This window comes from Struthio camelus, chromosome 9, assembly GCF_040807025.1.
Source record: "Struthio camelus isolate bStrCam1 chromosome 9, bStrCam1.hap1, whole genome shotgun sequence".
NCBI lineage: Eukaryota > Metazoa > Chordata > Aves > Struthioniformes > Struthionidae > Struthio > Struthio camelus.
This window is the reverse complement of record NC_090950.1, coordinates 2,549,275-2,561,875: the sequence shown is the minus strand read 5'-3', so window position 1 is coordinate 2,561,875 and position 12,601 is coordinate 2,549,275. Positions and strand designations below refer to the sequence as shown.

Below are 12,601 nucleotides of genomic sequence, written 5' to 3'. Positions count from 1 at the left end.
GATTCTGACATAGGGTGAAATTTCTTTCAAATTTTCAAAGCCCCCTTTCAAATCTGATTGATTTGACCAAGTCATCAAACAGTCATTAAATAAAAAAAAAGGGGGAAGGGGGAGTGTGTGTGTGTGGGGGGGGGGGAGTTATTATTTAAGTCTTTTATTGTCCCAGGTAAGCACAGGATGTCTCTTCACAAATTCATAGATAACCAACCCGGACTGTGTAAATAAGCTTAAAATTCAGAAACTTTAATGACTAGATGATGTTTTTCATACCCTTAATAACCAATCCCCAAGTCAGTTCCTTTAAATCCAAGAAATACACACATCTCTGCAAGAGGCAGCATTACAGTTGAAACAGGCTCTGGATTGGGGGAGCAGGGGCAGTTCGGCAATCAGAGACCAGGACTCTGTTCTTGACTATTGCTGCATGGCCTGTGACAAGTATTTTCAGCACTTTGCAGTGCTGTTCTCACCCTCCGTCTGCTTTGTCGTTTTACGATGCGTTGAAACGATCTTATGTGTGAAAGGCATTTGTAAGAATTAGGCCGAGAGAACAATAATCCATTATGGGACCCTCACACGCTACCAAAATATCAATAATAGCAGAGTAGGATTCGTTTAGGAAGCTGATGCAATCAATATTCTGTCAGTTTTACTGCACTGAACTCCATCATTCCGTATTGCTTTACTTCTGCTCTGAGAAAGTCTCCAGGGAGAAGTGCCCATATTTGCACACAGCTGCAAGAATCACGCTGGAACAGAGGACCGTGCTAAGAAGAGTCACGACACACACTAAGGAATTATGTTGTCTGAGCCCCACTGGAACCTGCAGAATCAACTCCTCATAGACCTACAAAGAAAAACAAGTTAATACACATATTTAACAGGCCATTTCTTTTGGACTGCAACTGTAGAGGATTAGTGATTTGTGATCAGACCAGTATTTAACTGTCCCTTTACTCAGACTCGTTTTGGGATTCAAAAGCAAAACTGAGATGCAACATACCCTTTCAGTCTACTGCCCTTCTGGAGAGTCAGCCACTTCTTGTATTACAAAGCTCAATAATCTGCTGCATTTTAAATGGTAGCCATTTATATTCTCTATAGCTTTCTTCTTATAACAGGCTTACCATTGGGGATCTGTATGTAATACAGTATTAAAAAAATAAGCGCGCGGAATGAGCATTTTGCAGATTACTGAGAAGTGAGTTTTCTCCAAGGCAAACAACTATTTGGTTTCTTTGTGTTGCAGAAAGTTCCCAAACATTTCTGGACAAGAACTGTGGATACCCGAGACATCTGCCGATATCCTAGATGCAGGAAGGCATGCGTGTTACAAAGCCAACAGATTTGTTACAAGACAATTTAGTCTTATTTCTGAACCTCTACAGCAGTGCAACCCTTTCCAGTTTCAAAGGCGGTTATTGACCATACTAAAGATTCAACTTTACCTGGCTTAAAACACAGAACAAAGAAACTTCATATTTCTTAGACACTTTGCTGATCAGAAAACAACCAGATAAACAGAACTGGCCTTTTTAGGTGTTATTCCTTATAAACCTGTGGGGATTTAATCCCTCTTTTCAATTAGTTCATAACACTATTTTCCACTTTGCTACTTGTCTGAGGCACCTATACTGCAAAGTCCTTTCTTGAATCAACCAGTGTCAATTACATCATCGAATTCCAACAACACTATTAAGCAAACTAAAAAAAAGGAGCTGCCATCAAAGGGTAGAAGAGCACAGAGAGCTATTACAAGCATGTCAGAATGACACCCACTAAAGCAAGTCAGAAAGGAAGAAAGGAGCCTCCATAAGGAGGAATCACACAACTAGCCATTTAACTGATTAGTTCCCAGGCTCTGGAACATGCTAATCATAGATAAAGGCAGCAATTGTTAAATGAGAACCAAGGATTTTCAACAGAAACAAAAACTCACAGGTTTGTGCTTTATGCTATACCACTGACACGGGTAGTCATTTCTCCCTGAACAGGGAGCTTCCACTTCAGAAGGTTTCCAACACTCTGTTGACACGCGACCTACAGAAGACATTAACGCGTCATCAAAAAAGCCAGACAGGATGAAGCCATACGGCCTGCAAGATTTCTCCAAATTAGGTATCCTTCCTTCACAATGTCTTGACAGCACCAACTCAGCACCAACTTACCTTTTAGCCAAAAGGTAAAATAGCACAGGTACTGACAGAAACGTACCAGCTAACCTGTGTATTCAAAGTGGTGCTGGCAGTCCTTTTCATGACTTTTCTATCTTCTGTTCCTGAGATAGCAGATGCCTAAGCAAGAAGTATCACCCGTGTGGTATCTTGACCCCTCTGTCCTTACCAGGGCAAAGGATTCATCATTGGTCTGCAGACTCCCCACATCCAGCCATGCAGTTAACATTTCTTTCCCCAGAACACAGAAGTCATTCTTTCATTTATCCTTGTTGGCTTCCTGTTTCCGCATGCAAGAATTCCCCTCACCTACTTTAAACGTTCTTACGTTAGTTAAGAAATATGTTTTCCTGCTCATAAGTAGTGCATGAGGCAGAAGAACGGGAAGATTTCACACCCCTTTTTTATTGACCAAGCAGTCCTCCCTTCCCTCTACCTTATCCCATAAAATAATTGCTGCAATAATGCTCAAGAAGTGGAGTTACATTAGCACATTTGACTTAGCAGCTAGCAAGAACGTTTTCATGAAAGAAAATACAATTTGTAGCAAAAATGGGGGACTTAATTGTTCATATAACTTAAAGTATTTGTTGTTAGTGGATACAAGATTCTTGTTTCAGAGAAGTCTGAGACTCCAATCATTCCATCCTTCAGCAAGACAGTTTTCTACATTTTTCTCAAAACATACGCAGGAGGAGAAAGTTGGAAACCATCGGAATACTTTAAGTACTTGCGTCCAAATAATATTAAATATGCCATGCAGGGCTTCAGCTGCCAAGAGAGAAACATTGTGAAAACGTGGCCTAAGTAGCTGATCTTTAGCAAAAGAGCCTGCAGGGACTGCGACAAATAAACCAACTGTCAATGCTTCCAGGTGAAAGAGCCCAAACTCAGGGGATACAGCCCCCTACAGTAAAAAACAAAAAAAAACCCCACAGCAGTAGCATTCATCCTAATACACAGTAAATGCAAAGAGGAAGCCAACATGTCCTTTATTGGGACCACTATCTTCCTCCCATTTTCACATGGCTACTAAGAGCTCTGTCTCCAGAAGAGAGAACAGGTCCAGATTCTACAGTTATTCCTCCCCTCCCCCCCCACCAAAGTATGTACAATGAGACTCACTGTCACAGCAGCAGATCAGTACTTCTGGACTCTTCAGAACCACCAACGCTTCCCCATTGTTTTCTGCTGGCCGGTGGTACCGTCCATGCACGGGCAAGGCAGCTCTAAAACAGCGGGAACACTGAGGGTCGGGTTTCATGTAGGTAAGAACAACAAGATCTGTGGCTAAGTACTCAGGAGCTTCCACATCAACAGCATCAGAAATTAACACTTCCTGCAAGTGGAGAAAGATACAGGCACGGTTGCCACCAGAATCAACACAGGCGATGGATGTGAAAACACATATGGACATAGCGTGTTCCACTCTGGGATTTAAGGTCACTATCTGCTGTGGTAACATTCTGCAGCATCAGAACATTACATTAATACTTTGTTCTTCAAAGTTTCAAAGAAAGTCAACTGTAGGAGTCTACTCTGCATACATATAGATTGCACTTTACTCTGTGTAACACGTTGTCTTACCTAAGACTCCCACAACAGACCAGTCATGTAAATCTCCCTAATGAGGACAGATACCAAGCAGTTACAGTCATCTGACCTATTCTTGGCCATCAAACTCGGGACAAGATGAACCATGTCCTAGAAGTGCCTATCTTTCCAACTGGCTATAAAGAAAATCTACTCCGTGAGCTCAGAGTAGATGTCTAGAAGCATCTAATAGGAAGCAAGTTGAAGCCCATCCACATCAGTCCAAAGTTATGATGCAGATCAACAATTTAAGCCATTGTTTTGCATCCACTGCAAAACATTATATTACAGGAGTGCCCAGTTATTCTAGCTGAGAAAGGGGTCCCGTTGAGCTAAGTACTATGGATAGTTTTATGATTGTTTCTTAGCACATGAGCGCAATTTAAACAGAGCAATGTCGGGAGGAGGGAAGCACTGCCTAGTCCCAATTTAAAGAGGGAGAACTAAGGACTGGCAATTCAAGTAGGCTGCAGTGGAGCCAAAAATTGCACATAAATCTCTCAGACCTCAGTTTCAGCACTTTAATTGCACACTAATTGAATTGGGATCTGTTGCAAAGAAAGTTATTCAAAAATACTTCTCTTCCCCTTGCTTAAGTTCCTTGTTTCTCCTTATTCCTGCCTACTTGCCTGGAGAGCTAAGAAAAAATTCAGCAGATGTGCTCGTTTGAAACATGCAAACTTTCTAACATGAATGAATTAATTTCCTTTCTAGAATGTCTTTCACTAGCTCCATATTATTCTAGCATTTTACAAAATCAAGACTTGCATGTATCTTCATGCCTCAAACTCAGAAAAATCCACTAGCCGTAATCAGAGAGTCCCCCATACTTACTTTTGACTATAAAATCTGGGCACCTCTCCAGAAGATGCAGCCAGAAACTGGGAAATGACTGCCTTCTCTAATTATAAATGGCAGATTACTACAACCTAATTCTAATGAAAACTATCTTCCTCACCATTCTAGTTTCTAACACTGGGCCTGGTTCCATGGTCAGGAGGATCATACTGGAAGTTCTGTCCTTGCGCTGCTCCAAAATAACTTTTCAAGTCCCTGCCCAATGAGTTACTTAAATCTGAAGCGTTTACAATGTAATTATGCCATTAATAGGGGCATAAGAGTACATGCAAGCATCGCAACATCAGAAGTTGCCCAGTGTCTTTGCACCCATATGTTTTAACTGAATTAAGTACATAAGGGGATTATCTTAAAGCCACAGCCTTATCACATTTCTACCCCAAATTAGAATATAAATACTAGAAGGCAACAAAGAAAGCTGTGATGAAACAGAAACTGTGAAGCTACTCAGTCTGGATTCATAGCTACTTAGAGTGCATCAGAGAAGCCACTACTTTACTTCTTTGAAGACTTTGATACTTTCTACTGTGTCTTGACAAGGAGACTGAGGAGATAAGTAGCATGCAATCACTGCTGGTTTCCCTGCCACCACCTCTTTTACAAGGGTTAACTTTCCGTCTTTTCAATCCAGATAGCTTTTACCAGAATTGCTAACTGGGACTAAACAGATCTGCAGTGACTCCCAGGTCTGCACACCTACATGTAGAAACATCACCAGCACATGACATAAAACATGCCCTGCATCAGGTAGTGCTGCTAAGGCTGACAGATGCAATGGAAAGTCAAGAATATGATACTGTGCAGCATCTCCTTTCAGGAAAAGGAGCAAGTCATTTGCATTCTAGGAGCTACATAATAATCACGGATTATAGCTTCCTGAGCAATGCATTCTCCAAATGCTGGCAAAAATCATACTCTTTCCTATCAGAATAGCTGTGAGATGTCTCAACTTTGGGGCACGTTACCTTTGTTAAGTTGTGCTGATATAGTGATGCCAGTTCATAGGGATCCACATAGATTCCTGGTGGAAGACGAATTCTAGCTGCCACTGTGCATCCTCCTATATCCTCCTCCATTATACCAAGTTCTACTTTCATCAATAGGTCCCTTAAAACACGCAACAGAAGCAAATGTTTATACCTGCGTTTCAAAAGACGTCACCAAAAAATCCAAGAAACGTGCTCCCAAATGCCCAGCAATTAGACACAGCTCTCACATTATTTGTCCTACATGGTATTCATTCAGAAAATAGCTCTCTGTCAAGCTATTCTGTTCTTTTCCATTTAGGAAGCTGTAGTTCACCCTAATTCCAGATCCAGAACAAAAATAAAGTTACGCTTATTTAAACTGCCAACAATCACCACAAACGTTTTAGAAGGTAGCTTCCTGTTCTTCTTCTACTATAACTTGTAACTGTTAAATACTTGATCATGCTAATATTCACATAGCTAGCGTCTAGCCACATACATACCCATTGATACGGCCCAGTGAGCCGATAAAACTATGCATGAATTGAAAACAAACTTCTTCACACATGAAATTACATGGCAAGCTATTCTGATGGAGTTCTTGAGTGACAGCTTACCTGTGGAAGCCCTCTTGCAGAAGCTGTTGTGTGACAATGGCATCCTGACAAGTAGCCTGCACGTCTAAAATACCACAGAATGAATAACAGTGTTTACAAAATAGCACGGGTACTTTTAATTGTCACAGGGGCTGACAACTTTAACAAGCCTCAGCAAAGTCTTATAATGTATGAACAAAGTATCTGCAAACTCTCTCACAACAAAAGGGAAATATTTCATTCATTGTGATCAACAGAGAATTACACATTTATTAGGTCACTGATTGATCTCTTTGTTTCCCAAATTCAGAACCCCATCCTATGAACAAGTAGGTGCATAAAACTAAGCACAAATGTAAACATTTGCAAGATGAAAGCCCAAATAATGTAGCCCCAACTGTTTGATGTCTCTACAAAAAGATTCCAGGTGTTCAAATTTAAACTGCAGAGACGTGGTAAGAAGGGTTGAACAGTCAGCTGAAGAAGAAAAAAAAAAAAAGAGATCTGACCAACACCACTATTTATTTGCACACAAATCCAGTTAGCTTTCATCATCTAGCATCACCTGAAACATTAAGTCTAAACTCAGCTAAGCTTTCACCAAGAAAAAAGCCTACACCACTTAGCATACTGTATAACCCTCAGAGCAACCCAGCTGGCTTTAACCAGGCCTCGACAGCTGTAACCACATCCAGCTGGAAAGATATTAAATCTTCCCAAGCCCACACACACACAGATAAATCCTCTGGTTTTGATTACCTCCACATTCCTCATCACAGCTCTCTCGACTGATGGCAGGCCAAGAAAAAGCTACAAAACACTCCAAGCAAGAGGACTGGAAAACACCCTCAGCTCCAAAATAAACACGAGTGGCAAAACTGCTTGTTGTTCAAACTATTTAGCGATCAAAGGTTATTCCAAACGCTTATAAAAACACCGGGCTGCCCCGGCGGGTGCTGTGCCAGCTCCTCCGTCAGATACCGCTCTGCATTTCTGCACCTTTGAGACTTCAAACCCTCTGCAGACCCAGGGCTTTACCACAGGCCCCGGCTTCCCCCTCCCGCCGCGGCAGCCCCAAGGGCCGCTCCGCGCCGAGCCCCCCAGGAACCCGCCGCTGCGGAAAGACTCGACTCGACTCGACGCTGCGGGCTGCAGCACTTACAGAGGCTGCCGGCCGCGCACAGCAGCGCGGCCACGCCAGCGCCAACAGCCGCCATGACCGGCGCCCAGCCCGCCCGTCAAGCCCTCTCCGCGGGGGCCTTGAACCCGGAGCGGCGCCCTCGCCAGCCCAGGCCCGGCAGCGAACGCCTGACCGCCCAACGCCTACTTCCCGGCAATTTGCGGTCCCACTGAGATCCACCTCAAAACGCCGTCGCTGCACTCCACACGAACGACTGTTCTGACCCGGCGCATGGCTGCAGAGCTGTACGAGCCGCCAGAGCCGTCGCTCGGACGTGCAGGCAGCGGCGCGGGCAGCCAGGCGGGGGCCTGGGGCGGACGCGGGTGGCGAGGCCCGCCGGAAGGGCCGTCGCCATGGCAACTGGGCGGGCCGCCTTGGCCCTGCCGCCGGGCCGGGCCCTCCGAGCTGCCTGGCGCCCTCGGGGCGGCTGCGGCTCTCGTCGCCACCGGGGAGGCGGCGCCCTGCCCAGGCCCGCTGCCGCTGGCCGCCGCTTGCCGCTTGCCCTTGTGCCTGAGGTGACGGGAAGGGGCGAGGTCGGAGGAAAAAGAAGTCGTCTTTTTTCCCCTCCCCTCTTTTTCCTAACGGTTTGAGGTGCCCAAGTGCTTGTAGGCCTTGATCCTAACAAAGTCTCTCACAGAGCAGCTGAGCGGGCGTGAGGGCTGGTGCTGGGTACGCAGCGGTTTTGCAAGACTTTCAGGGATGGTCTCACCCTTTTAAGGGAGTCCTTCAGCTGAGGACTGAAACGTTGTGCTGACTGAAGGCGATGCGGGTGCGTCCTGGCAGGATCCGAGGCGGAGTTTTGTCACCTTGCGTGAGCATTTCGCGGAGAAACCAGTAATAGAAAAGCTTGTTTCAAACTGCAAAAACATTTCTGTTATATTGCAGAATTTGGCAGAAAAAAAGGGCACCTGAGTTTTAGGCCTAGTAACACTGGTATTTCACGCTTTCAGCACCTGCTGCCACTAGTAGCCAACGGTCTCTGTTTATACTGCTGGAAGATGTGAAATTCTTTCTCGTCCTTTATGTAGACTTGAATAGCGTATTCTCATACTTCCATTTTTCTTCTAAGAAGGGTTTCTTTGCCATTTGAAGCATGGAGGCAGATTCTCATGATTGTTATTTGTACTTCAAAAAAACGGTTCAATTTGAAGCATCTTCTCCTTTTAAGATGGTGAAAATGGCTCTGAGGAGAAATGTGCTGATTTAGCTTTTCTGTTCAACTCATAGAATTATTTAAAAAAAAAAAAGTATAGCTAATTCCTGTAGTTAATTGTCAGTATCGAGAATATTATTGCGAATTCGAGCTCTTCCCCATTTGGCTTCCAACAGAGAAGGCAGATTGATTTTTAAACTCAGCTTAGAAAAAATTTTAAACATTAACACTGTCTTTCTTGATTTGGAGGTATATATTTTAATTTTTTGAGTTATTCTGGCTTTCTACAGTCCGTAGGATAGGTGAAGTAGGAGACAACGTAGATGTTTGACATCTTTTCACTTAATTGAAATCAAAAGGAAAGTAACATTTGCATTCAGTGTTGCACACTAAGACGGGAAAGAAGATCTGCAGCAGCAGTGTTCCTGATCTTTACGTCTCCTCTCCTATATCAGGTGACTCGAAGGGGATGAGAACCAAGGGCATGGCAGACACCGAGGAGTTCGCAAGAGCATTTTGTGTATAGACAGGTATTATAAAGCAGAAAAAGAGAAATTGCCGTAGTCTTTCTGACTCGTGTTTCTGGTTGTAAGACAATAGAAAATGTTTCAGAGAAGAATATAAAGGAAAATTATGGAATAAGTTTGTTTAGTAGCTGATCTGTACACTGATACTTGAGAGTTTAGTCGTTCTTCTTACTTAAAAATGAAATCCTAGCATAAATATTTACTGTATGTTCTTGCTATCCATATAAATACAGCTACAGATGTAGTGGGTCGTTCAGGTCTTTCCCTCTAACCCCTAGTTAAGACCCTTTCTCCACCTTTTAAGTATGGCAAAAGTTCCCAGTTCCTCCCCTCACATAACAGCTCAACATTTTCCAATCTTCATAAATTCTTGGTCCTTGTGAACGTTAGATAGCTATAAACTCTACCAATAGTAATGTGCCATGTTAAAAAGCATTTCCCTTTGTCACTTGTGTATTCTCAGCTTTTCAGTTTCACTGATGGTGTACTCTAGTTAGAGAAGAATTAAACAGTTAAATGTCATCTCTTTAAAATAACTGCATGTTTTCAGTGTTTCCTACTTGGAAGCCAATCATTTTTACTCTGCTTTTCTGAATCTCTTCTCCCTCCTTATCCCATTTGTCATAGGTCACTTATGGGCTGCTTTATTGAGGTGACTGAAATTGGAAGCAAGCTTTGCAAGAATTGACTAGACGCCCCTCCATTCGTAATGTAAAAAAAAAAAAAAAAAAAAAAAGGAGGAAAGTGTCCTCCCTTATTGTGTGAAATAAGGAGTGCGATATCCCCAGGTTTGTGAGAGAAACACAGACACGTGAAGGAAATTTGAACCGTATGAACCAATTTGTATCTTTTCAAAATAATATATAATAGATAATAGAACTCTGTCTATTATATATTTCCTGCCACATTCAGATTGATTTAATTTTGCACAAACTCTTTTAGTGAAGTGCTGAGATGTTTCAAGTTTTCATTTTAAATTTACTTTCCAAAGATTTTTCTCCTATGTTCTCAAATAAGCGTACAGCAGAAATATGTTATAGTATCTTTACAGAAAAATTGGATTCTACCTGAACTGACACCTTGAACTTTCATTATAAACTATCAGGTGATACAAAATTAAAAGCATGGTTTTTAGAGAAGAAAAGGGTTTGGTAATTGAACAATTCCCAGCCTTTTCAGAGCAATGGGTATAATATGCAGTAAAAGTTGTTCATGAAGAAACTGTAGCACATTGATGTTTTTCATTTAAAAAATGCATAAATAAAAAGCGTCTTTTAGGTACCATTTGACTACGCAGTGCTTTGCTTAGCAGATAGACTAAAAACTGTAACTTGTGTGTGACAATGTGTGTTACTCGATCCTGATTCAAAGGCCAAGTAGTGACAAACGTGTAAATCAGCAGCTGAGAGTCATGCTCATGCTTAAAGAGCATGTAGGAACATGTTCAAGTTCTGCTGAAATCAGGGATACTTACACCATGGCTGAGTGCTTTTGCTGAATTTGGGTCACTAATCCTGATAAATAGCTGGCTCTAAACTACATTGCCTCTAAGAACAGTACCCAGGGACACTCACACTTTCTTTCTTCTTTCTTCTTTTTCTTTCTTTCAGTGAGCGCTGAAGTCCCTGAGGACATTTCATAAAATTGAATGTACTTCAGCCAGTAGCAAGAGCTGTTATGACTTACATTGCGAAAAAATGTGGCATTTGCTTTCAGCCTCCATCCATTATCCTCATCTATAAAGAAGAAGACAAGGATAAAACTCGCCAGCGTATCATGCCTATCCGAAATTTCTCAAAGTTCTCAGGTGTGGTGTATTCATTTGTGGCATTGCTTAGATCCACTCTACACACAGCAAAAGGAACAGCTAGTTGGTAACACAGTATTTTTAGTGACTGTTGGGCAGCTTCTCACCAGCATCCAGCGAGTGCATAAGGGGACTATTTTAGGGTGATACAGAGACAGTATCGGCACTGTCTCCACTGAGGAGCCCCAGGCTGCATGCTAACGTGAGTAGTCGCACTGCTAAGTTTGGATGTCTTGTGCGTGTGAGAGTTTAGGAAAAGGGGATGTGTTTATATGATGACTGTTTGCTTGCATCTATAATTCTTCATGGTGGTCTTCTCTTTAGACTGTAGCAGAGCTGCTGAACAGTTGAAGAATAACCCTCGGCACAAAGCTTACCTTGAAGGAGTCTCGCTACACCAGTTAAAGAAGTTCTACAGTTTGTTGAAAGGTCATTTGGGAGGACAGAGTCTGGCTGAGAGCTTGGAACAGATTCATCAGGAAGAGACAATTGACCCAGAAGAGGATATGAACAAATTAGATGACAAGGAACTAGCCAAAAGGAAGAGCATCATGGATGAGCTCTTTGAAAAGAACAGGAAGAAGAAAGATGACCCAGATTTTGTCTACAATGTTGAGATTGAGTTTCCCCAGGATGAGCAGCTGGAGTCCTGTGGCTGGGATGTGGAGTCAGGTGAAGAAATCTGATTCCGGACAAAGACTTCTTAGATGGACAGTTCAGAGAGAAAACTGATGTTCCTAACATAGAGTGCTGTTATTGTACTTATGCTACTGCGTCATTTTCAATTTATGCACTTGATGCATATTATATTGACTATAGAGAAAACAAGGACTAAGATGTTACAGCAATTTCAGATTTAAAAAACTTTATTTAAAAAGTTCAACTTGATGAAATGGAAATGGGGTAGCAGAACCTGAGTTTTTTCATCTTTACATATTCATGAATGCCTAAATAATTTTAAATCATTAATCTATCGTAATTCATCTATCATTTATTTACATTTCAATCAACTTTGGCAGAAGACCTCACCATCTTGCATTGCTATGATTTCTGTTCAGCTTCATCTTAAAATGAAGTGTTAAATATTTATATCTTGAAAGCAATGCTCAAGTTTTATTGCTTGGATATGGTATTTATTATTACTTGTTGGAACATTAAATACATATTAGTCTATTTTCTGGATAAATCAACATTGCAATGAGAATATTACTTTCACATTTCCTGAGTGATGCTTAAATCACAGGTTACTCAAATATAAACTCTTATATTTAAGAAACAATTTTTAGAAAAGCTAGTTCTGACAGTACTCCTGAAAAAACAGTGATTGTGAATTGATAAAATAAGGTATTTTCCTTAAACTACTAGATAATTTTCTGTCAGTAAGTGCTTGGCTCTGGGAAAACGTGCTTAAACTGTATGAGTAAAGTCACAAAAGCTAGAGGTGTCTTTAGAATAAAGCAAAATCTTCACTACTGTTTTCTCATCAGGCTACAGTTCCAAACTCATTTTAAACAATACTAGCGGAGAACTTGACAAGTAAATAAAGCTATGGCAAATTCCTCAGTGATCATCAAAACACTATCTGGAGGACCTTTATCTCTGCAAATTAGTGTTTTATTTATCCCACTCAAGGTTTTAATCCCACTGTCTACCTCACTCAGTTTGTACTAGTGAGGTCCCACTCTCTTGTAAGAATTGGAAGACTAAATCTAGGACTCTCTAGGAAATTATGTGATACTGAAGCT

At 41.8% G+C, this 12,601-nt stretch overlaps 2 protein-coding genes across 22 annotated transcripts; one reads left to right on the top strand and one right to left on the bottom strand.

Annotated features, from left to right (window-relative positions):
• Window positions 1-222: 222 nt before the first annotated feature.
• PIGX (phosphatidylinositol glycan anchor biosynthesis class X) lies at window positions 223-7,668 on the bottom strand. 4 transcript variants are annotated; one of them, XM_068953900.1, is made up of 6 exons: window positions 7,550-7,668; window positions 6,211-6,274; window positions 5,591-5,732; window positions 3,300-3,513; window positions 1,940-2,040; window positions 223-847 (listed from the first exon to the last, which is right to left on the bottom strand). In XM_068953900.1, the coding sequence occupies exons 3-6, from the start codon at window positions 5,720-5,722 to the stop codon at window positions 683-685; spliced, it is 612 nt and encodes a 203-aa protein (XP_068810001.1). In that variant the 5' UTR covers window positions 5,723-5,732; window positions 6,211-6,274; window positions 7,550-7,668; the 3' UTR covers window positions 223-682. The 4 variants fall into 4 exon arrangements, with proteins under 4 accessions (XP_068810001.1, XP_068809999.1, XP_009665172.2 ...); XM_068953898.1 differs by lacking the exon at window positions 7,550-7,668 and adding an exon at window positions 7,352-7,482; XM_009666877.2 differs by lacking the exon at window positions 7,550-7,668 and adding an exon at window positions 6,949-7,444.
• A 36-nt stretch (window positions 7,669-7,704) lies between these two features.
• Window positions 7,705-12,339, top strand: CEP19 (centrosomal protein 19). 18 transcript variants are annotated; one of them, XM_068953909.1, is made up of 5 exons: window positions 7,750-7,884; window positions 8,978-9,052; window positions 9,677-9,760; window positions 10,660-10,856; window positions 11,181-12,339. In XM_068953909.1, the coding sequence occupies exons 4-5, from the start codon at window positions 10,727-10,729 to the stop codon at window positions 11,540-11,542; spliced, it is 492 nt and encodes a 163-aa protein (XP_068810010.1). In that variant the 5' UTR covers window positions 7,750-7,884; window positions 8,978-9,052; window positions 9,677-9,760; window positions 10,660-10,726; the 3' UTR covers window positions 11,543-12,339. The 18 variants fall into 18 exon arrangements, with proteins under 18 accessions (XP_068810008.1, XP_068810012.1, XP_068810011.1 ...); XM_068953905.1 differs by having other exon boundaries at window positions 9,677-9,837; XM_009666853.2 differs by having other exon boundaries at window positions 9,677-9,878.
• Window positions 12,340-12,601: the final 262 nt, after the last annotated feature.